Raw genomic sequence first — 22,379 nt, 5'->3', positions numbered from 1 at the left:
TTTTTGGAAATAAAGTTTACTCGTAACATGAAAAGCGCTGCAGCTTTCTAATTAGATTTACGCTTATTAGTTCCTCACCTTTTTCAAGATCTCTGCTTACTGTCAGTGAAATTAGAACTCTGTTGTTTGCATCCAAAGACTGAAAACCCGTGCGGACCTCACAGCTGAGGGTTTGTTACAATTGCATCCAGTCTAGATCATCCTCCGTCCGTACGCTCGTATGGAGCCGGCCTTAGAAATAAATGAGTTTTCAGTCTTTGGAAGTAAATAAAAATGTTCCCATTCACTGGCAGCAAGCAGAGTAAAACTCTGTTCTATTTTACCCCAAAGAGCAGCTATATTTGTGAAACGACCCTCCGGGCCTGGACAAACAAAGATGGCCGCACCGGCTTCTCTGACTACCTGATGCACACTGTGCTTTTACATGGGACGATCTGTTGGGCGCAGATTGATGACAGATTCTCCCAGCAAGGATTGTTCCTGTACTTTGGGATCGTTCTGGTCCGCCTGCCTCCATTTACAGTACAAGCAGTCGTACATAAATGAATGACTGCCTGTTTTCACAGGCCGATCCGTTGTTCAGTTTTAATGCAAGCAAGCTTGATAAAGACCAACAGGTCTAAACGTGGCTGCCATTTTTTTTCTGCTATGGGAGAATAAAGTTTTTAACTTTTGCACCTATTGATGCTGCCGCGTCAGCTTTGTTCTGGAGTTAACGGATATGATTGGCGCCTAACATATCTAACTGACTAAAATGAGGTCCACTGGGCTTCCATCATGCTGCTCAGTATAATTCTGGACTGACATGGCAGCCTAGGGCCTTGTGAAGCCCACAGGACTGCCATGTATTTCTGTCTGTTAAGTCATGCCGATGGCAGGGCTTAATGGAGTACCTGCAAAAATATAATAAATTGCAATATCCTAATATTGCAGTATATTGTATAAGCAATCAAATGATCGCCAGTTCGAGTTCCCTAACCTTACCGTCATGTGGATAGCGCGAGATCAGAAGAGAGCCCACACCATCTGTCAGCCATGGTCGGCTGTTACCAAAAGCCAGCCTCCAGGTGCAACAGCGGGAGTGTATAAGGACAGCGACTCGCACTGTTAACCCCTTACATGCCACGATCTATGTAGATCGCGGCATGTAAAAAGTTCACATGGGGAGGATGCTCCCTATGTGATGTCATCGGAACCCTGTGATTACATCGTGGAGGGTTGACGGGTTGCCATGGCTACAGGCGTACTGCTTTGCCATTGCCTATAATGGTTATTACAAGCGATAAGGCATTGCAGTACATAAGTCCTGCAATACCTTATAATAGTGATCATAGCTGCTATTAATCAGGTACCCTTCAGGGACATAAACAGTGCCAAAAAACTAAAGAAATAGTGTAAAAAAACATTTTAAAAAATAGAAAGAAAAAAACCTTTTGTACTCATTTTTCTCTATTTGTATGAAAAAAATGTAAAACTAAAGAAAAACCCCACAAATGTGGTATCATCATATCCGTAACGACCTGTACTATAATTTGAGCACACTAATTATCCTGCGCAGCAAAACCCGTAAAAAATAGAGTCAAGATGCTTACTTTATTCATCTTACCTCCCAAAAACGTATGCGACTTTGAATGCAACGATGCAAAAATAATTATATTTTGGTATCGTTATAATCGTACGAACCCGCAGAAAAAAACCCGTATTGTGTAATTTATGCTGCATGATTGACGCTGTTAAAAAAAATCTTAAAAACACAGAATATGAAAAGTAATCACATAAAAAAATAAAAAACAAGACTGGTATGACTGCGACCGTAAAAGTCCAATTTATTAAAATATCATTATTTATACCACAAAGTGAAACCATCAGAAGAAAAGATGTAGTGCCAGCACTGCACTTTTTTATCATGAAAACAAAAGAAAAAGTGCTGCAGTGGGAAGGGGTTAAAGAAAATATCTACCCTTAGATACCATTTTATTTTTAATGTCTAACTAGGCCCACTATTTGGTCCGAGCTTCATCTTTTTTGATACTGATCTCCAAATCCTCTGCACAGATATAGCGTTTAATAAAATTCTGCCTGCAGCCACCAGTAGGGGGAGCTCAGAAGCGTACTCCATAACAACACAGTATACGATAAGCTCATGGGCTCCCCCTAGTGTCGGCTGCAGGCAGACAGAATGTTTTCATTTAACTCTATGCCTACGCAGGGGATTTGGAGCTTTGTATCAGAAAAAAAGAAAATAAGATATTTTAAGAAATTACTTAGCGTATAATGTTTGACCTGAGTGGACATTCCCTTTAAATCGGACATTGTGATAGTGCCATGAGCGTGTGACTACGAACATCAGCTACCACAGTCACACACTTATATAACGTTTGGTTAACTCTTTAAGTCCTGCTCTAAGCCTCGCCTCCCGATAAGGTGACAGGAAGCAGGACTCTTGTGGATTTAATATGCGGGGGAGGTGTAACCTAATCCCGGCTCGGATTTGGCACGGTCCCAGGCCATGATTATCTGACTTGTTGAGCAGGCCACAGTATTAGGCAATAAAGCAAAATGAACAATAAACTGAAAAGCGCTTTCACTTTGTGAGTCCTCTGGTAATTCCTTTTATGTTGCAGTAGCTCTAGTGATAGGGCTTAAACAGTCCCCCCTACTGTAACCAGTTCACATGGACTCTCTGCGGTTGTCTAAGTCGGGGGAAGTAGGTCACTGTTGTTAAAACTAGATCAGATAACAGCTACTTAAAGGGAGACTCCAGTCATAACATAACTTTACACTGATGATCCTGGGAGAGTCCACAGACAATTGGACTTTAAAATAGTAGAATTGGGACCCTTTATTTTTTAGCTGTATCCCATGATATATCATTTTTTGAGTCTGTCCTGCTCTTAGCTGTTCTGTGAAAAAAGGTGTAGTTGAGAGAATAGCACAGGCATACTGCGATACCCTTAAACAAACCAAACATATTTCCTATAATTCAGAGAAAGGGGGGGAGGGGGGGGGCACCTGGTCGTACACAGGGTTGCATCATAAAAAATTCAAAGGCCTGATGAGGAGACGCTATTTTTTTCCCTTACTTGCAGTACCACTTTTCACCACCGTGAGCAGCAAGAGCAAAGTCCTTTTTAAAAATATTCGTGAACAACAGTGCCCTCAAACTGTTACATCAAGTACTGCGATCATGTTAAAATCAGGGCAGTGCTGCTGATTGGTAATAATCTGGAACACTTCTAATATATTTACAAACTGCTATCCCCAAGTCACTCACCTGGGCGGTTCTTTCTCTTGGAAGGGGTTGAGAGCCAGGAGCGAGGTCGCTGCGGGATCATTGGCTAGTAGCTTCCCAGCAAGGTGTATTACCCATTCATTCTGCTCATAGGTCTGGCAGGGCATGGAAAAAACACAAGATATAGTAATCTCAGTCAGAGCAAAAGTCCTGAAAATACACCTACAATATAAATGTATGATGGATGAATCCTGAAGACCTCACTAGTTATTATATTTTATATTTTTGTGCAGTACCTACTGACAGCCAGCAGGGTGAGCAATTCTATCTCCACAATCAGTTTAATGTTTCATTCAGTACTGGAAAGGTTGCAAAGAGTCACTGCCACACATACACTGAATGACCCTTTTATTAGAGACCCCCATCTAATAGGGTGTTGCACCTCTATTGTTCTTCAGTAGTGCCGTGTTGTAAATTCCATGAGGTTCTAAAAACATTCTGCAGGAATATCGGCCCCTGCGGACAGGAAGCTTCTTGTAGTTGCTGCAGATTAGATGGAGGTACTGACATGTTCTGACCAGCTGGCAGGAAGGGGTCAGCGATTCATGCTACTTGTGCCAAATTCTGACTCCCATCAGCAACAGAAATCTGGGTCCATCTGACCTGTAGATGTATTCCGCTGCTCAGTGATACAAGTTTTGCGCTCTTTTGCCCCCTGGAGTCTCGTCTTTCTGTTCGTCTTAGGCCGGCGTCACACAGGCGTATGCATATTTGCGCATGCATGAGCATAGCGTTTTTGCTGAATGAACTTTGCTTTCTTGCGCACATTGTCGTATTTTGCTGTAATTTGTGCACCCACAGGGCATGCCCATTTGCGTGCAGCAAAGATGCACAAATTGAATGACTAATTAGTCTTAATGAGTTTCAAATGTGTTCTTTTTCCAGCAGAATTACGCTGTCATGCATCTCCTTGCGTATTGCGTGCGCACTTGCACATCTCTCATTGACTTCTATGGTATGCAAATACGCAGAAAAATAAAGCATGGTGTATTTTTTTGTGCGTCCGAAATGCACAAAAAACAGAAAAATGAACGAATCCATTGAAATGGGTTCTATTCTCTGCGTATTGCGCATACACATTTTGCTCACGTAAATAGCGGTGTGAAGCCGGCCTTAGACAGAATGGCGCTGGGACTGTTCGTCTGCTGTTGTAGCCTATCTGTGCTAAGAAACGGTGAGTTGTGTGTTAGTACATATTGATTGCAGCACCAGCAATGTATTCGGCCGCTCCTGACTGTGCAGCACCTGCTGTTCTAATCGATTCCTGACATCCTCCTCTGACCCCTTTTTCGTGTTTCTGTCCACAGGATCCCCTTTCACTGAATGTTTTTCCTCAAGTGCGCCATTCCCTATATACTCTCAACATCATTACATGAGAAAACCCCACAGGGCTGGCAGTGATATTTCGGCCCCGGCTAGTCTAGTACCGATGACCGGGCCTTGTTGGAAGTCACTTAGATCGCTGGATTTTCCCATCTAATGTGGGTTCACACTAAAACTGATCCACAGAAAACGTGTCACGTGATTTTATGCTGCACTCCGGGGTCACATCTCTAATTTCCATACAGGTAGGCAGTAATCATGAAATGGTCGGGGGCTCTAATAAAGTGGCCAGCCAGAGTATATATATCTCACCCCATAAGACTGCATAAACAGCCCATAAAAATGAGGTGATCGGCAAGTGCGCCATAGTTATACCCAAATGATACATTTTCCAGGCTTCTATTAACCCCCCCGCCAGCTTTCTAGTTTTATTTGCAATACGGGCACAATATTTATTAAAGTAACCTGCCAAAAAATGGTGTCCGTGAGCGTCAGACAAGGCCCGCTGTAAGCAAAGGCTGGCAAGCGCAGCTTGTGGAGTGTGTGGAGCATACAAACGCTTCATTCTGCAGCTGTGATTCCCTATACTGGCTACGATTCTCTCTCTATAAAGCATTTAATATACATGTAACACTAGGCAGCCTGGGAATAGTCTCACATACTAGACAACAGAGAGACATTATTATAAGAGCCCTTTATACCGTCTGTTCTTTTGTTTGAGCCTAAAGTCAGCGCCACCTGGTGGTAAGTGTGGGATGTTACATGAGCACGTAGCACCTGGTGCAAATAACACGCCGCCTGCTGCAGTTTCTGCCTCGGCAAGCACCAATAATGTATTAAATTTCATTTTTATTTCCAAATAAACCTTCATTTCCTCCCATTTTCTCCCGCTGGTACGTCGCTCTTACATCACCCGCCGTGCTGCAGAGTGAGGCGTACGGGGCCTTGTGGCAGGACTGGCATGGCTCCTGGCAGTTTTTTCCCACTCGGGGTGAATGACTCATGCTCAGCCCGCTCCCAGTGGGCATACGGAAGTGAGAGCCAGTTCTGCAGACAAGGAGACGTGTTTATGGCAGGAGCGGATTCCCTTGCTGATTAATGGAGACACAGCTATGGACTGGATTTCGGTGTGGGATATGTGTCAGGGCGCTGCCCGCGGTGCCGCCATTTGCTCCTCGGTTAGTTTACGACGTGACTCCAGCTTCTTGCTTTCCACACCAGTAGTTTGGGCAGAGACGTTGGCGATGCTTCTTGCTTGATGGAGGGCACTGCCAACTTCTAACCATGGACACCGGTTGGCAGGGGATTGCAAAGCAGCGTAATTAAATATCCCAACGTATTGGTTTCTCCAAAGTATAATGGCAGTGTCTTGTGATGCAAGAGTGCGTCCTAGAACTACCAGAGGTTAACCCCTTCCCAACCTCTGTGTGTAGGATGTTGGGATTTAAAGCGCCCCTCCAGTCCAAGACAAACAAAGATGGCTGCACCGCTTCTCTGCCTACCTGGTGCATACTGTGTATTAGTATGCATCATTACACTACACCTGCTTTGATTGGCCAGTGCTGCCCATGTGACCAGTGCTGGCCAGTCAGAGCAGCATGTAATGTCTTAGACTACCAATGCATGCTAATACACAGTGCGCATCACGTAGTAAGAGAAGTGGTGCGGCCGTCTTTGTTTCACCAGAATCAGAGGCTCATATTGAAGACATTTTATCAACAAGTCCTGCAAAAAAGGCTAGGTGGATGTTTTCTGCAGGGATCCCCTTTAATATGTGCTCTGCAATAAATAAGGGGTCCCCACTTGAACCCCACTTAGATGACGGTGGAGCTTGAATTTCCATAAAAGACAATTACTTCTTAGTGGGAGGTATTCTCCATCTACTGAAGGGGTGTATCAATATGGGACCCCATTCCTGAGGCAGGCCACTGCTAACATTGCCATGTCCCCTGTGACTAACCCCCTCCTTCATCACTGCCCACAGTCAGTGCATACATATCCAGACCAAGACCGCATATGCTTGTGTGAACGAGGCCTGAGAGAATATTATCTGGGTATGGCCCTGTTCACATGGCGTGTTTTACCATAGACTCTGCGACAATTCTCAGCAATTAAGTGACCCATTCCTTTGAATGGGGATCCAAGCTGTAGTCTAGATCTATCCATGTCACCTCGAAGGCACAGAATCTGCGTTGAGTTATCCATACTTGGATTAGCCCCATTGATTGAGAGTAATCCGCATGCAGATTGCGACAGTCAATATGTGAATGTGTGGATATCTGTTGCGGATATCATTGGATTTTTGCCCATGTAGAGAAGGGCACTAGCACATTGTGACGGCTCCTCTGCTGTTTCTGGTAATGATACAGGACATTCTGCCTCCCTACAACGATACATGCGATGTAAATATGAGCAGGGAATCGCTCATCCAGCAATTCCCTTAAATGATCTACCAGCCACCCCTCCCACCCAAATTTGCAGCTGCTAGATGGCTTCTGTATGTCTGCAGGCTGGCACTGCCCACAGGCGGTGGTGTGCCAGAGGTGCCCGCATGATGTTTATTTTCTAGGTCCTTCACGTGGACTCCATTATAGACAAGCGAAAGCTAGAACCTGTGAAACGCGTTGGCGGTGTAAATCCCAGAGCTATCAGCAGAAGGTCCCTAAGTGTGGAGCACGCTGTTAGTCGGGTGGTATGGGAGCAGTCAGATGCTGCTGGCTTGTGTCAGGATGTGAGGTGTGAATTAGACTGGCAGAAGGCGAGACGTGAAACACTAGTGCATTGTTCCGAGCGCACGTTCCTGACTGGCAGCGGCATCCCAGCCCCGTGCAAGACCATCAGGCCTGGATCTGCAGTAGCAGGAGGCGCTCAACCTCTGGGGGCTGTCACACCAGGAGCTAGGTTATGTTCAGGGGGTCCTGCCTTGTGACTGATATCTATTTCCATACTATTCCCTCTGATGGGGGATTCAGACTTGTGTAAAAAGTTTAAAAAGTTCAGAAACTTTTTAAGATACTTTGTGCTTCAGGTTTTCATTACATTGGCTCTCTGATTGCACTCAGGGAATTGTAACTAGGGACAGATGTGAGCAAGGTGGCTTTGGGATCTTTGGATTAAAAGAATTAAATTCCCTTTCACTGACAGCAAGCAGGGATCTTGAAAAACATTTTAAATATACTATGGAGCTGCTTTCAGTAGTATCTGGCTTTAGGAGAGCTGGGTGACAATCAATATGGCCACTATTCTGATGGCGGTTGCCATCCAGATTTCCTATAGTACAGGAAAGTTGGGTGACAGTGGAAGCTATAAGGTCTTGTTGTGAGGTAGCGGAGGACATATAATTCATTAAAGGTAGGGTAGGAGCCTAAGTAAGTTGAATTGGGGTGCAGTAGTGGTGGCCATATTGGTTGTCACTCAGCTTTCCCATATAATTACTATGGTGGAATTGAATTTTAACAGCTAAAAACAAATATAAAACTTCATGCTGGGCAGTCAAATTCCATAAAAACCTATGGGAACTGCAGTTGTGAGTGCCCAAGGCCATATATGCCATACACATATACCATGTTGCTGCTATTGGGCCCTTGAGAAGAAGGGGCCCAACTCATCCCTTCTTGCTATGGCTTATTTACAAGTAATAGTGGGGACAACATCTTGGAGGAGTGTAAGGAACTGTTCCTTAACTTGCTGCTTCCTGATGCCAGACCATATACAAACACTCTGTGCTGGCACCACCACTGTGATGATGCCAACTGGTGGCTGTCACAGTGACACATTGCCCGCAGCTACAAGGGTCCGCTGCATAAATGAGCAGCATTGGCTAAATATTTTTCTTGTACACGCCCGCTGATACACGCTGCCCCCAGTACAATGCCCTATCCCTCCAGCATGTCTGCCTCCCCTGGGTGCCAGCTGCCCGCTGTCTTTTCAACTGTAAACCCAGAACCCTGTGTTATTACTGGACGCTGCCCCGCATAGTAAATACGAGCGACTTCCACTCACGGGGCTCGCCTCTGTTTGGCTTTGTAGTAATAGGGATTTATTTAACCCTCTCTCCATATTGGGGGTCTTTGCATCTACTGAACTGGTGTAAACCTATTAAGGAGCATTTCCCCTTTAAATATTATAACAATCTGTTTCTGGGAAAGCTGGGTGGAAACAGACATGGCTGCTAATGCAGCTCTTATCTGGCTTTCCTATATTCCTGAATGCCTAGATATATAATGCATCTACGCCTCCCGTATTGCTAACAAGTAGGCAGATTTGCCATTCACTAAAGTTGGGTGAAATCCCCTATTAGGGTACACATCGGGCCTAATCTATCTAACCTGTCTAACGGAATGTGAGAAAGCTGGGTGAGGACCCCCATCAGAGTGGTTAAGGTAGCCATATTGGTGGTCTAGAAGAGAACAATGCTGGGACAAGCAATTAGGCACCCAGCTTTCCTGAACCCCTGAAAAGCACAGAATTTGTCTTCCTAATAATGTATAGAAAACCCATTTCACAAACCTTATTAGAAAGTTAAAAGTGGGGTGGTGGTTATCTTAGGGTACTTTCACACAGGCGGACAATAGAAATTATGGACGACTATCAGCCCATTCAAACATGGGACTCGACAGGTCATACGGACGATCATCGCTCACTTTTCGGAATTGCTTGGTTTTCAGCTCACCTAAAAACCAAGTAACTGTCAGGCCGTGTAAGCAGGTAGTCCATCTATGAACAGCCTGTTTATTCGGAATGGAGGCCAAAAGAGATCTCCGTCCGTTCCGCCTCCATTCAGTGAGCGATTATCTGTCCTGTGATAATCGTTGAGACTGCTGTCATGCCCGACAGTCGCCCTGTGTGCCATACCCTTATTCTGGACCTCAATCAATTAGCCGGAGCAGAGAGTGGCTACAAACAGTCTATCTGTGGAGGACCAGACAATTGTGCAAACTACACAGGCAGCCCACTGATTTCAATGAACGCCATGTAATACTTTATATCACCTGTGGTGGTGCTGCAGGGGAATCGCACACTTGCTGCAAGATTCCATCACAGATTTTAAAAAATTGCATACAAACGCTGCTGCCTCTTTACTCAGCTGACTAGTGGAGGTGTCTAATAGTGGACTCTCACCGATCTGCTGACCTATCCTCAGGATAGGTCATCAATATTAGAGTCCTGGAAAACCCCTTTAACAGAGTGGTTGTCACATATGTGCTAGGGCTCTCCATTCACTAGGTGGACTTGGGTGTTGCATTCTCACGATCATTGGTAGACCCCGTGGTCAGGCCTACTGTGATCCTTCATGTATCACCTGTCCTGTCAATAGGTGATATATGTTTTTGGTGGGATAACCCTTTTAATACTCGACTACAGCTTTAAAATTAAGAGGGTTGTCCCACTGTAAGACGGGATAGCATATTTTTATGATATGCTATTCCTTTCTCATTGGTGGGGGTCTGACTAATGGGATACCCACAATTCTCAGAGTGAAGGAGCAGTAGTAATACAATAGTTAAAGAGGTTGTACCAGAATTACAGGTTAACTTGCTAATCAGTGCTAATCATTGCTGAGACCTTCACTGATCCCAAAAACAGGGGTCCTGTGTCTCCTGTCCTCCTCACTACACCCTCCACAGTGAGGAGGAGAATGAATGGAGTGCTGGTCATGCCAGAGCGCTACCACTCCATTCACTTTCAATGGTACTCCATTCATTCTGATGTCACTGCGGTTGGTGGATGCGACCCCTGCAGTGATGAGAACAGGGAGACATGAAACTCCTTTTCTCAGGATTGGTGGGGGTTTCACCGCTGAGACCCCCACCGACCAGCAAGTCATCCCCTCTCCAAATAACCAGTCGAAAGGGGTTGTCCAGGTTTAGAAACAAAAAACAAAGTCTGCTTTCTTCCTAAAACAGCGCCACACCTGTCCATGGGTTGTGTGTGGTATTGCGGCTCCATCCAGCCACTATGCAGGAGAAACGCTGAAGAGACTTCTGACCCTCCGTGGCTTGGACCCCACGTTCCTAGAAATCGGTCATAAGATTAGAAAGCAGGTGTACCCCTTTAACTGTGTTTGTTCATGTAACTCTGTGTGTCACATTCTATCATCACCGCAGGCTTGTGTCGTATCCAAGGGCAACACAATCATCCTCATATTCATTTTCTTACATGGCCCGGACATGTAGGTAATATACACAGAGTGCGCCGACTGAATACGTTACAGTCACCTCAAGATGGAAAATTATTTTAAGAAACTTCCATAACAGAAAAGCCCCCCCTCCCCTCCCCCCCATCATGAATCATCATCTCCAGCGGGTGTAAATGATCCCTTATACACAGGACTGGTGGTAAACGTGGATATTTGCAGTGGGATTAGCGAGTGGTTATTTATCGATGGTGCACAACATCATCCCAAAAATAATTAAGGAAAACAGAAGTCCGCTGCCGGCTGTAGCGCGGCGCAGGGTACACACCACTCACATATTTGTGAGGATCCCTGAAAGGACCGTTTGTCTGCATATGTTTTAACTGCCACTGATAGGAGCGGCAGTGCGAGCCAAGACTCCGCAGTGCAAGCAGTGAGACGTGGTAAGTGTGTCCCTGCAACAACATCAGTGTAATCCAGGGCTACGCCGAGCCAGGAGCCGGGAGGGGAGGCTTTGGCCGTACGTGCTGGCTGCTCCACAGCTCCCCCAACCCCTGCCGCCCAATCTGCATAATGATATGGAAATAGTATTAAATATGATTGGAACTGAGCTGTCTGATGGTCCGGAGATGGGGAAGACAGAACATAATCCTAGGACTGTAGGGGAGATTTATGGAAGGGTCGGAAAGAAAGACTGTCTTCAGGTCCGATCAGACGAGCCGATGTCATGGTTATACAGGCAGATACATCATTGGCTCGTTCAAGGAGAAATCGTTTGTATTTACTGTAAAAGAGAACGGCTGAACGATTAGTGAACGAGCTGAAAAGGATTTTAATGCTACATAAAATGAACGACGAGCAAAAAGTGAACCATTATTCGTCGTTTGGCCGTTGGCTGTGATTAGACCGAAGATTATCGTTCACTTTCGTTCATTAGTACGATAATCATTTTGTCTAAAAGGGCCTTTAAATGCCCCTATAGCAAGCAATCAGAGCTCAGGTGTCATTTTAGCAGAGCAGAAACCAAAATGAAAGCTGCGCTGTGATTGGTTGTTATGAGTAACTAAGACCGTTTTACTTTCAGACACTTCTAGATCTGCCCCTGCCATTTCTGTTAGACTCTGGGTAGCACAGGTATCAGTCCGGAGGAGCTCTACACAAAGGGGGGAATTTATCATACGGGGAGTTTTCTGAGCTTTTCTTCCCTTCTCCAGTTTAAAATGAAAAAATGTATCAAATGTCTCACGATGTTGATAAATTTGTGGCATCTTTCAATATATCTGGAGATGTGGACTCATTTTGTACACCGCTAGGCTACTGGAGAGAGATTACAACAAACATTGCAACTTTTTAAAAGTCATATGTCTAAGATTCTTTCTAGACACTTTTGAGAAGCTGGGCGACAGGCGTAATATCTCTTCTTTTTGGCACAAATTGGTAGTAAAGGTTTTTGGATTAAATTCACTAAATTCTATCCATCTATCAAAGATATTTAAGAATATGAGGATCTATATTCACCTATTTGTAAGAGTATGTGGAGTGTGAGAGTAATCTGGAGCCCCTGGAAGATGACAGCACATACAAACTCCACGCAGATGTTGTCCCTGGTGGGGTTTGAACCAAAGAACCCAGCACTGCAAGGCAACTGTACTAACCACTGAGCCAAACTCAACCCTAAACATTTGTTTAAAAGGTGTCAGTGGCTGAAGTAAACCCCTAATTTTGATGCACGTAAATTATACACATTTTGATTTCTTATAAACTAGACTCCTATTTCTAAAGGTGACCTAAACATGACAGGTGATACATGACAACCTAAAGGTGACACTAGATGAACAGCAGCTGAACCTGCTGATTTAGAACAAACTGGTTAGCTTTTGAATGTATACGGGGGGTGTCCTCACTCTCATCATATAATGTGTACAGGGGTGTCCTCACTCTCATGATATAATGTGTACGGGGGTGTCCTCACTCTCATCATATAATGTGTACGGGGGTGTCCTCACACACATCATATAATGTATACGGGGGTGTCCTCACTCTCATCATATAATGTGTACGGGGGTATCCTCACTCTCATGATATAATGTGTACGGGGGTGTCCTCACTCTCATCATATAATGTGTACGGGGGTGTCCTCACACACATCATATAATCTGTATGGGGTGTCCTCACTCTCATCATATAATGTGTACGGGGGTGTCCTCACTCATCATATAATGTGTATGGGGTGTCCTCACTCTCATCATATAATGTGTACGGGGGTGTCCTCACTCATCATATAATGTGTATGGGGTGTCCTCACTCTCATCATATAATGTGTACGGGGGTGTCCTCACACACATCATATAATGTGTACGGGGGTGTCCTCACACACATCATATAATGTGTACGGGGATGTCCTCACTCTCATCATATAATGTGTACGGGGGTGTCCTCACTCATCATATAATGTGTATGGGGTGTCCTCACTCTCATCATATAATGTGTACGGGGGTGTCCTCACACACATCATATAATGTGTACGGGGATGTCCTCACTCTCATCATATAATGTGTACGGGGGTGTCCTCACTCTCATCATATAATGTGTACAGCGGTGTCCTCACTCTCATCATATAATGTGTACAGGGGTGTCCTCACTCTCATCATATAATGTGTACAGGGGTGTCCTCACTCTCATCATATAATGTGTACGGGGGTGTCCTCACTCTCATCATATAATGTGTACGGGGGTGTCCTCACACACATCATATAATGTGTACGGGGATGTCCTCACTCTCATCATATAATGTGTACGGGGTGTCCTCACTCTCATCATATAATATGTACGGGGGTGTTCTCACTCTCATCATATAATGTGTATGGGGTGTCCTCACTCTCATCATATAATGTGTACGGGGGTGTCCTCACTCATCATATAATGTGTACGGGGTGTCCTCACTCTCATCATATAATGTGTGCGGGGGTGTCCTCACTCTCATCATATAATGTGTGCGGGGGTGTCCTCACTCTCATCATATAATGTGCACGGGGGTGTCCTTACTCTCATCATATAATGTGTGCGGGGGTGTCCTCACTCTCATCATATAATGTGTACAGGGGTGTCCTCACTCTCATCATATAATGTGTGCGGGGGTGTCCTCACTCTCATCATATAATGTGTACAGGGGTGTCCTCACTCTCATCATATAATGTGTGCGGGGGTGTCCTCACTCTCATCATATAATGTGTGCGGGGGTGTCCTCACTCATCATATAATGTGTACGGGGGTGTCCTCACTCTGATCATATAATGTGTACAGGTGTGTCCTCACACTCATCATATAATATGTACGGGGGTGTCCTCACTCATCATATAATGTGTACAGGGGTGTTCTTACTCTCATCATATAATATGTACGGAGGTGTCCTTACTCTCATCATATAATGTGTGCGGGGGTGTCCTCACTCTCATCATATAATGTGTGCGGGGGTGTCATCACTCTCATCATATAATGTGTACGGGGGTGTCCTCACTCTCATCATATAATGTATACAGCGGTGTCCTTACTCTCATCATATAATATGTACAGGGGTGTCCTCACTCTCATCATATAATATGTACGGGGTGTCCTTACTCTCATCATATAATATGTACAGGGGTGTCCTCACTCTCATCATATAATATGTACAGGGGTGTCCTCACTCTCATCATATAATATGTACGGGGTGTCCTCACTCTCATCATATAATATGTACGGGGTGTCCTCACTCATCATATAATGTATGCAGCGGTGTCCTCACTCTCATCATATAATGTGTATGGGGGTGTCCTCACTCTCATCATATAATGTGTACGGTGGTGTCCTCACACTCATCATATAATGTGCACGGGGGTGTCCTCACTCTCATCATATAACATGTATGGGGGTGTCCTCACTCTCATCATATAACGTGTATGGGGGTGTCCTCACTCTCATCATATAATGTGTACGGGAGTGTCTTCACTCTCATCATATAATGTGTATGGGAGTGTCCTCACTCTCATCATATAACGTGTATGGGGGTGTCCTCACCCTCATCATATAATGTGTATGGGAGTGTCCTCACTCTCATCATATAATGTGTATGGGGGTGTCCTCACTCTCATCATATAATGTGTGTGGGGGTGTCCTCACTCATTATATAATGTGTGCGGGGGTGTCCTCACTCATTATATAATGCGTGCGGGGGTGTCCTTACTCTCATCATCTAATATGTACAGGGGTGTCCTCACTCTCATCATATAATGTGTGCGTGGGTGTCATCACTCTCATCATATAATGTGTATGGGGGTGTCCTCACTCTCATCATATAATGTGTATGGAAGTGTCCTCACTCATTATATAATGTGTGCGGGGGTGTCCTCACTCTCATCATATAGTGTATTGGGGTGTCCTCACTTTCATCATATAATGTGTGCGGGGGTGTCCTCACTCTCATCATATAATGTGTACGGGGGTGTCCTCACTCTCATCATATAATGTGTTCGAGGGTGTCCTCACTCTCATCATTTAATGTGTACGGGGGTGTCCTCACTCTCATCATATAATGTGTACGGGGGTATCCTCACTCTCATCATATAATGTGTGCGGGGGTGTCCTCACTCTCATCATATAATGTGTACGGGGGTGTCCTCACTCTCATCATATAATGTGTACGGGGGTATCCTCACTCTCATCATATAATGTGTGCGAGGGTGTCCTCACTCTCATCATTTAATGTGTACGGGGGTGTCCTCACTCTCATCATATAATGTGTACGGGGGTATCCTCACTCTCATCATATAATGTGTGCGAGGGTGTCCTCACTCTCATCATTTAATGTGTACGGGGGTGTCCTCACTCTCATCATATAATGTGTACGGGGGTATCCTCACTCTCATCATATAATGTGTGCGGGGGTATCCTCACTCTCATCATATAATGTGTACGGGGGTGTCCTCACTCTCATCATATAATGTGTATGGAAGTGTCCTCACTCATTATATAATGTGTGCGGGGGTGTCCTCACTCTCATCATATAATGTGTACGGGGGTGTCCTCTCTCTCATCATATAATGTGTACGGGGGTGTCCTCACTCTCATCATATAGTGTGTACGGGGGTGTCCTCACTCTCATCATATAGTGTGTACAGGGGTGTCCTCACTTTCATCATATAATGTGTGCGGGGTGTCCTCACTCATCATATAATGTGTACGAGGGTGTCCTCACTCATCATATAATGTGTGCAGCGGTGTCCTCACTCTCATCATATAACGTGTATGGGGGTGTCCTCACTCTCATCATATAATGTGTACGGGGGTGTTCTCACTCTCATCATATAATGTGTACAGGGGTGTCCTCATTCTCATCATATATGTGTACGGGGGTGTCCCCACTCTCATCATATAATGTGTATGGGGGTGTCCTCACTCTCATCATTTAATGTGTACGGGGGTGTTCTCACTCTCATCATATAATGTGTACGGGGGTATCCTCACTCTCATCATATAATGTGTACGGGGGTGTCCTCACTCTCATCATATAATGTGTACGGGGGTGTCCTCACTCTCATCATATAATGTGTATCGGGTGCCCTCACTCTCATCATATAATGTGTATGGGGTGTCCTCACTCTCATCATATAATGTGTACGGGGGTGTCCTCACTTTCATCATATAATGTGTGCGGGGGTGTCCTCACTCTCATCATATAATGTGTATGGGGTGTCCTCACTCTCATCATATAATGTGTACGGGGGTGTCCTCACTCATCATATAATGTGTACGGGGGTGTCCTCACTCTCATCATATAATATGTACGGGGGTGTTCTCACTCTCATCATATAATGTGTATGGGGTGTCCTCACTCTCATCATATAATGTGTACGGGGGTGTCCTCACTCATCATATAATGTGTACGGGGTGTCCTCACTCTCATCATATAATGTGTGCGGGGGTGTCCTCACTCTCATCATATAATGTGTGCGGGGGTGTCCTCACTCTCATCATATAATGTGCACGGGGGTGTCCTTACTCTCATCATATAATGTGTGCGGGGGTGTCCTCACTCTCATCATATAATGTGTACAGGGGTGTCCTCACTCTCATCATATAATGTGTGCGGGGGTGTCCTCACTCTCATCATATAATGTGTACAGGGGTGTCCTCACTCTCATCATATAATGTGTGCGGGGGTGTCCTCACTCTCATCATATAATGTGTGCGGGGGTGTCCTCACTCATCATATAATGTGTACGGGGGTGTCCTCACTCTGATCATATAATGTGTACAGGTGTGTCCTCACACTCATCATATAATATGTACGGGGGTGTCCTCACTCATCATATAATGTGTACAGGGGTGTTCTTACTCTCATCATATAATATGTACGGAGGTGTCCTTACTCTCATCATATAATGTGTGCGGGGGTGTCCTCACTCTCATCATATAATGTGTGCGGGGGTGTCATCACTCTCATCATATAATGTGTACGGGGGTGTCCTCACTCTCATCATATAATGTATACAGCGGTGTCCTTACTCTCATCATATAATATGTACAGGGGTGTCCTCACTCTCATCATATAACATGTACGGGGTGTCCTTACTCTCATCATATAATATGTACAGGGGTGTCCTCACTCTCATCATATAATATGTACAGGGGTGTCCTCACTCTCATCATATAATATGTACGGGGTGTCCTCACTCTCATCATATAATATGTACGGGGTGTCCTCACTCATCATATAATGTATGCAGCGGTGTCCTCACTCTCATCATATAATGTGTATGGGGGTGTCCTCACTCTCATCATATAATGTGTACGGTGGTGTCCTCACACTCATCATATAATGTGCACGGGGGTGTCCTCACTCTCATCATATAACATGTATGGGGGTGTCCTCACTCTCATCATATAACGTGTATGGGGGTGTCCTCACTCTCATCATATAATGTGTACGGGAGTGTCTTCACTCTCATCATATAATGTGTATGGGAGTGTCCTCACTCTCATCATATAACGTGTATGGGGGTGTCCTCACCCTCATCATATAATGTGTATGGGAGTGTCCTCACTCTCATCATATAATGTGTATGGGGGTGTCCTCACTCTCATCATATAATGTGTGTGGGGGTGTCCTCACTCATTATATAATGTGTGCGGGGGTGTCCTCACTCATTATATAATGCGTGCGGGGGTGTCCTTACTCTCATCATCTAATATGTACAGGGGTGTCCTCACTCTCATCATATAATGTGTGCGCGGGTGTCATCACTCTCATCATATAATGTGTATGGGGGTGTCCTCACTCTCATCATATAATGTGTATGGAAGTGTCCTCACTCATTATATAATGTGTGCGGGGGTGTCCTCACTCTCATCATATAATGTGAACGGGGGTGTCCTCTCTCTCATCATATAATGTGTACGGGGGTGTCCTCACTCTCATCATATAGTGTGTACGGGGGTGTCCTCACTCTCATCATATAGTGTATTGGGGTGTCCTCACTTTCATCATATAATGTGTGCGGGGGTGTCCTCACTCAACATATAATGTGTATGGAGTGTCCTCACTCATCATATAATGTGTACGGGGGTGTCCTCACTCTCATCATATAATGTGTACGGGGGTGTCCTCACTCTCATCATATAATGTGTGCGAGGGTGTCCTCACTCTCATCATTTAATGTGTACGGGGGTGTCCTCACTCTCATCATATAATGTGTACGGGGGTATCCTCACTCTCATCATATAATGTGTGCGGGGGTATCCTCACTCTCATCATATAATGTGTACGGGGGTGTCCTCACTCTCATCATATAATGTGTATGGAAGTGTCCTCACTCATTATATAATGTGTGCGGGGGTGTCCTCACTCTCATCATATAATGTGTACGGGGGTGTCCTCTCTCTCATCATATAATGTGTACGGGGGTGTCCTCACTCTCATCATATAGTGTGTACGGGGGTGTCCTCACTCTCATCATATAGTGTGTACAGGGGTGTCCTCACTTTCATCATATAATGTGTGCGGGGTGTCCTCACTCATCATATAATGTGTATGGGGGTGTCCTCACCCTCATCATATAATGTGTATGGGAGTGTCCTCACTCTCATCATATAATGTGTATGGGGGTGTCCTCACTCTCATCATATAATGTGTGTGGGGGTGTCCTCACTCATTATATAATGTGTGCGGGGGTGTCCTCACTCATTATATAATGCGTGCGGGGGTGTCCTTACTCTCATCATCTAATATGTACAGGGGTGTCCTCACTCTCATCATATAATGTGTGCGCGGGTGTCATCACTCTCATCATATAATGTGTATGGGGGTGTCCTCACTCTCATCATATAATGTGTATGGAAGTGTCCTCACTCATTATATAATGTGTGCGGGGGTGTCCTCACTCTCATCATATAATGTGAACGGGGGTGTCCTCTCTCTCATCATATAATGTGTACGGGGGTGTCCTCACTCTCATCATATAGTGTGTACGGGGGTGTCCTCACTCTCATCATATAGTGTATTGGGGTGTCCTCACTTTCATCATATAATGTGTGCGGGGGTGTCCTCACTCAACATATAATGTGTATGGAGTGTCCTCACTCATCATATAATGTGTACGGGGGTGTCCTCACTCTCATCATATAATGTGTACGGGGGTGTCCTCACTCTCATCATATAATGTGTGCGAGGGTGTCCTCACTCTCATCATTTAATGTGTACGGGGGTGTCCTCACTCTCATCATATAATGTGTACGGGGGTATCCTCACTCTCATCATATAATGTGTGCGGGGGTATCCTCACTCTCATCATATAATGTGTACGGGGGTGTCCTCACTCTCCTCATATAATGTGTATGGAAGTGTCCTCACTCATTATATAATGTGTGCGGGGGTGTCCTCACTCTCATCATATAATGTGTACGGGGGTGTCCTCTCTCTCATCATATAATGTGTACGGGGGTGTCCTCACTCTCATCATATAGTGTGTACGGGGGTGTCCTCACTCTCATCATATAGTGTGTACAGGGGTGTCCTCACTTTCATCATATAATGTGTGCGGGGTGTCCTCACTCATCATATAATGTGTACGAGGGTGTCCTCACTCATCATATAATGTGTGCAGCGGTGTCCTCACTCTCATCATATAACGTGTATGGGGGTGTCCTCACTCTCATCATATAATGTGTATGGGAGTGTCCTCACTCTCATCATATAACGTGTATGGGGGTGTCCTCACTCTCATCATATAATGTGTACGGGGGTGTTCTCACTCTCATCATATAATGTGTACAGGGGTGTCCTCATTCTCATCATATATGTGTACGGGGGTGTCCCCACTCTCATCATATAATGTGTATCGGGTGCCCTCACTCTCATCATATAATGTGTATGGGGTGTCCTCACTCTCATCATATAACGTGTATGGGGGTGTCCTCACCCTCATCATATAATGTGTATGGGAGTGTCCTCACTCTCATCATATAATGTGTATGGGAGTGTCCTCACTCTCATCATATAACGTGTATGGGGGTGTCCTCACCCTCATCATATAATGTGTATGGGAGTGTCCTCACTCTCATCATATAATGTGTATGGGGGTGTCCTCACTCTCATCATATAATGTGTGTGGGGGTGTCCTCACTCTCATCATATAGTGTGTACGGGGGTGTCCTCACTCTCATCATATAGTGTATTGGGGTGTCCTCACTTTCATCATATAATGTGTGCGGGGGTGTCCTCACTCTCATCATATAATGTGTACGGGGGTGTCCTCACTCTCATCATATAATGTGTGCGAGGGTGTCCTCACTCTCATCATTTAATGTGTACGGGGGTGTCCTCACTCTCATCATATAATGTGTACGGGGGTATCCTCACTCTCATCATATAATGTGTGCGGGGGTGTCCTCACTCTCATCATATAATGTGTACGGGGGTGTCCTCACTCTCATCATATAATGTGTGCGAGGGTGTCCTCACTCTCATCATTTAATGTGTACGGGGGTGTCCTCACTCTCATCATATAATGTGTACGGGGGTATCCTCACTCTCATCATATAATGTGTGCGGGGGTATCCTCACTCTCATCATATAATGTGTACGGGGGTGTCCTCACTCTCATCATATAATGTGTATGGAAGTGTCCTCACTCATTATATAATGTGTGCGGGGGTGTCCTCACTCTCATCATATAATGTGTACGGGGGTGTCCTCACTCTCATCATATAGTGTGTACGGGGGTGTCCTCACTCTCATCATATAGTGTGTACAGGGGTGTCCTCACTTTCATCATATAATGTGTGCGGGGTGTCCTCACTCATCATATAATGTGTACGAGGGTGTCCTCACTCATCATATAATGTGTGCAGCGGTGTCCTCACTCTCATCATATAACGTGTATGGGGGTGTCCTCACTCTCATCATATAATGTGTACGGGGGTGTTCTCACTCTCATCATATAATGTGTACAGGGGTGTCCTCATTCTCATCATATATGTGTACGGGGGTGTCCCCACTCTCATCATATAATGTGTATGGGGGTGTCCTCACTCTCATCATTTAATGTGTACGGGGGTGTTCTCACTCTCATCATATAATGTGTACGGGGGTATCCTCACTCTCATCATATAATGTGTACGGGGGTGTCCTCACTCTCATCATATAATGTGTACGGGGGTGTCCTCACTCTCATTATATAATGTGTATCGGGTGCCCTCACTCTCATCATATAATGTGTATGGGGTGTCCTCACTCTCATCATATAATGTGTACGGGGGTGTCCTCACTTTCATCATATAATGTGTGCGGGGGTGTCCTCACTCTCATCATATAATGTGTATGGGGTGTCCTCACTCTCATCATATAATGTGTACGGGGGTGTCCTCACTCATCATATAATGTGTACGGGGGTGTCCTCACTCTCATCATATAATATGTACGGGGGTGTTCTCACTCTCATCATATAATGTGTATGGGGTGTCCTCACTCTCATCATATAATGTGTACGGGGGTGTCCTCACTCATCATATAATGTGTACGGGGTGTCCTCACTCTCATCATATAATGTGTGCGGGGGTGTCCTCACTCTCATCATATAATGTGTGCGGGGGTGTCCTCACTCTCATCATATAATGTGCACGGGGGTGTCCTTACTCTCATCATATAATGTGTGCGGGGGTGTCCTCACTCTCATCATATAATGTGTGCGGGGGTGTCCTCACTCTCATCATATAATGTGTGCGGGGGTGTCCTCACTCTCATCATATAATGTGTGCGGGGGTGTCCTCACTCTCATCATATAATGTGTGCGGGGGTGTCCTCACTCTCATCATATAATGTGTACGGTGGTGTCCTCACACTCATCATATAATGTGCACGGGGGTGTCCTCACTCTCATCATATAATATGTACGGGGGTGTCCTCACTCATCATATAATGTGTACAGGGGTGTTCTTACTCTCATCATATAATATGTACGGAGGTGTCCTTACTCTCATCATATAATGTGTGCGGGGGTGTCCTCACTCTCATCATATAATGTGTGCGGGGGTGTCATCACTCTCATCATATAATGTGTACGGGGGTGTCCTCACTCTCATCATATAATGTAT

General features: G+C 45.1%; 1 protein-coding gene across 1 annotated transcript in view; it reads right to left on the bottom strand.

Annotated features, from left to right (window-relative positions):
* Positions 1-22,379, bottom strand: part of LMF1 (lipase maturation factor 1) — a 352,396-nt gene that overhangs the window by 6,182 nt on the left and 323,835 nt on the right. The window contains exon 10 of the mRNA XM_066576613.1: positions 3,275-3,387. Coding sequence (XP_066432710.1) covers positions 3,275-3,387 — 113 coding nt within the window. The remainder of the gene's footprint in view (positions 1-3,274; positions 3,388-22,379) is intronic.

This window comes from Eleutherodactylus coqui, chromosome 8 (genome assembly GCF_035609145.1).
Source record: "Eleutherodactylus coqui strain aEleCoq1 chromosome 8, aEleCoq1.hap1, whole genome shotgun sequence".
NCBI classification, from domain to species: Eukaryota; Metazoa; Chordata; class Amphibia; order Anura; family Eleutherodactylidae; genus Eleutherodactylus; species Eleutherodactylus coqui.
This window is presented reverse-complemented; position numbering and strand designations above follow the sequence as displayed.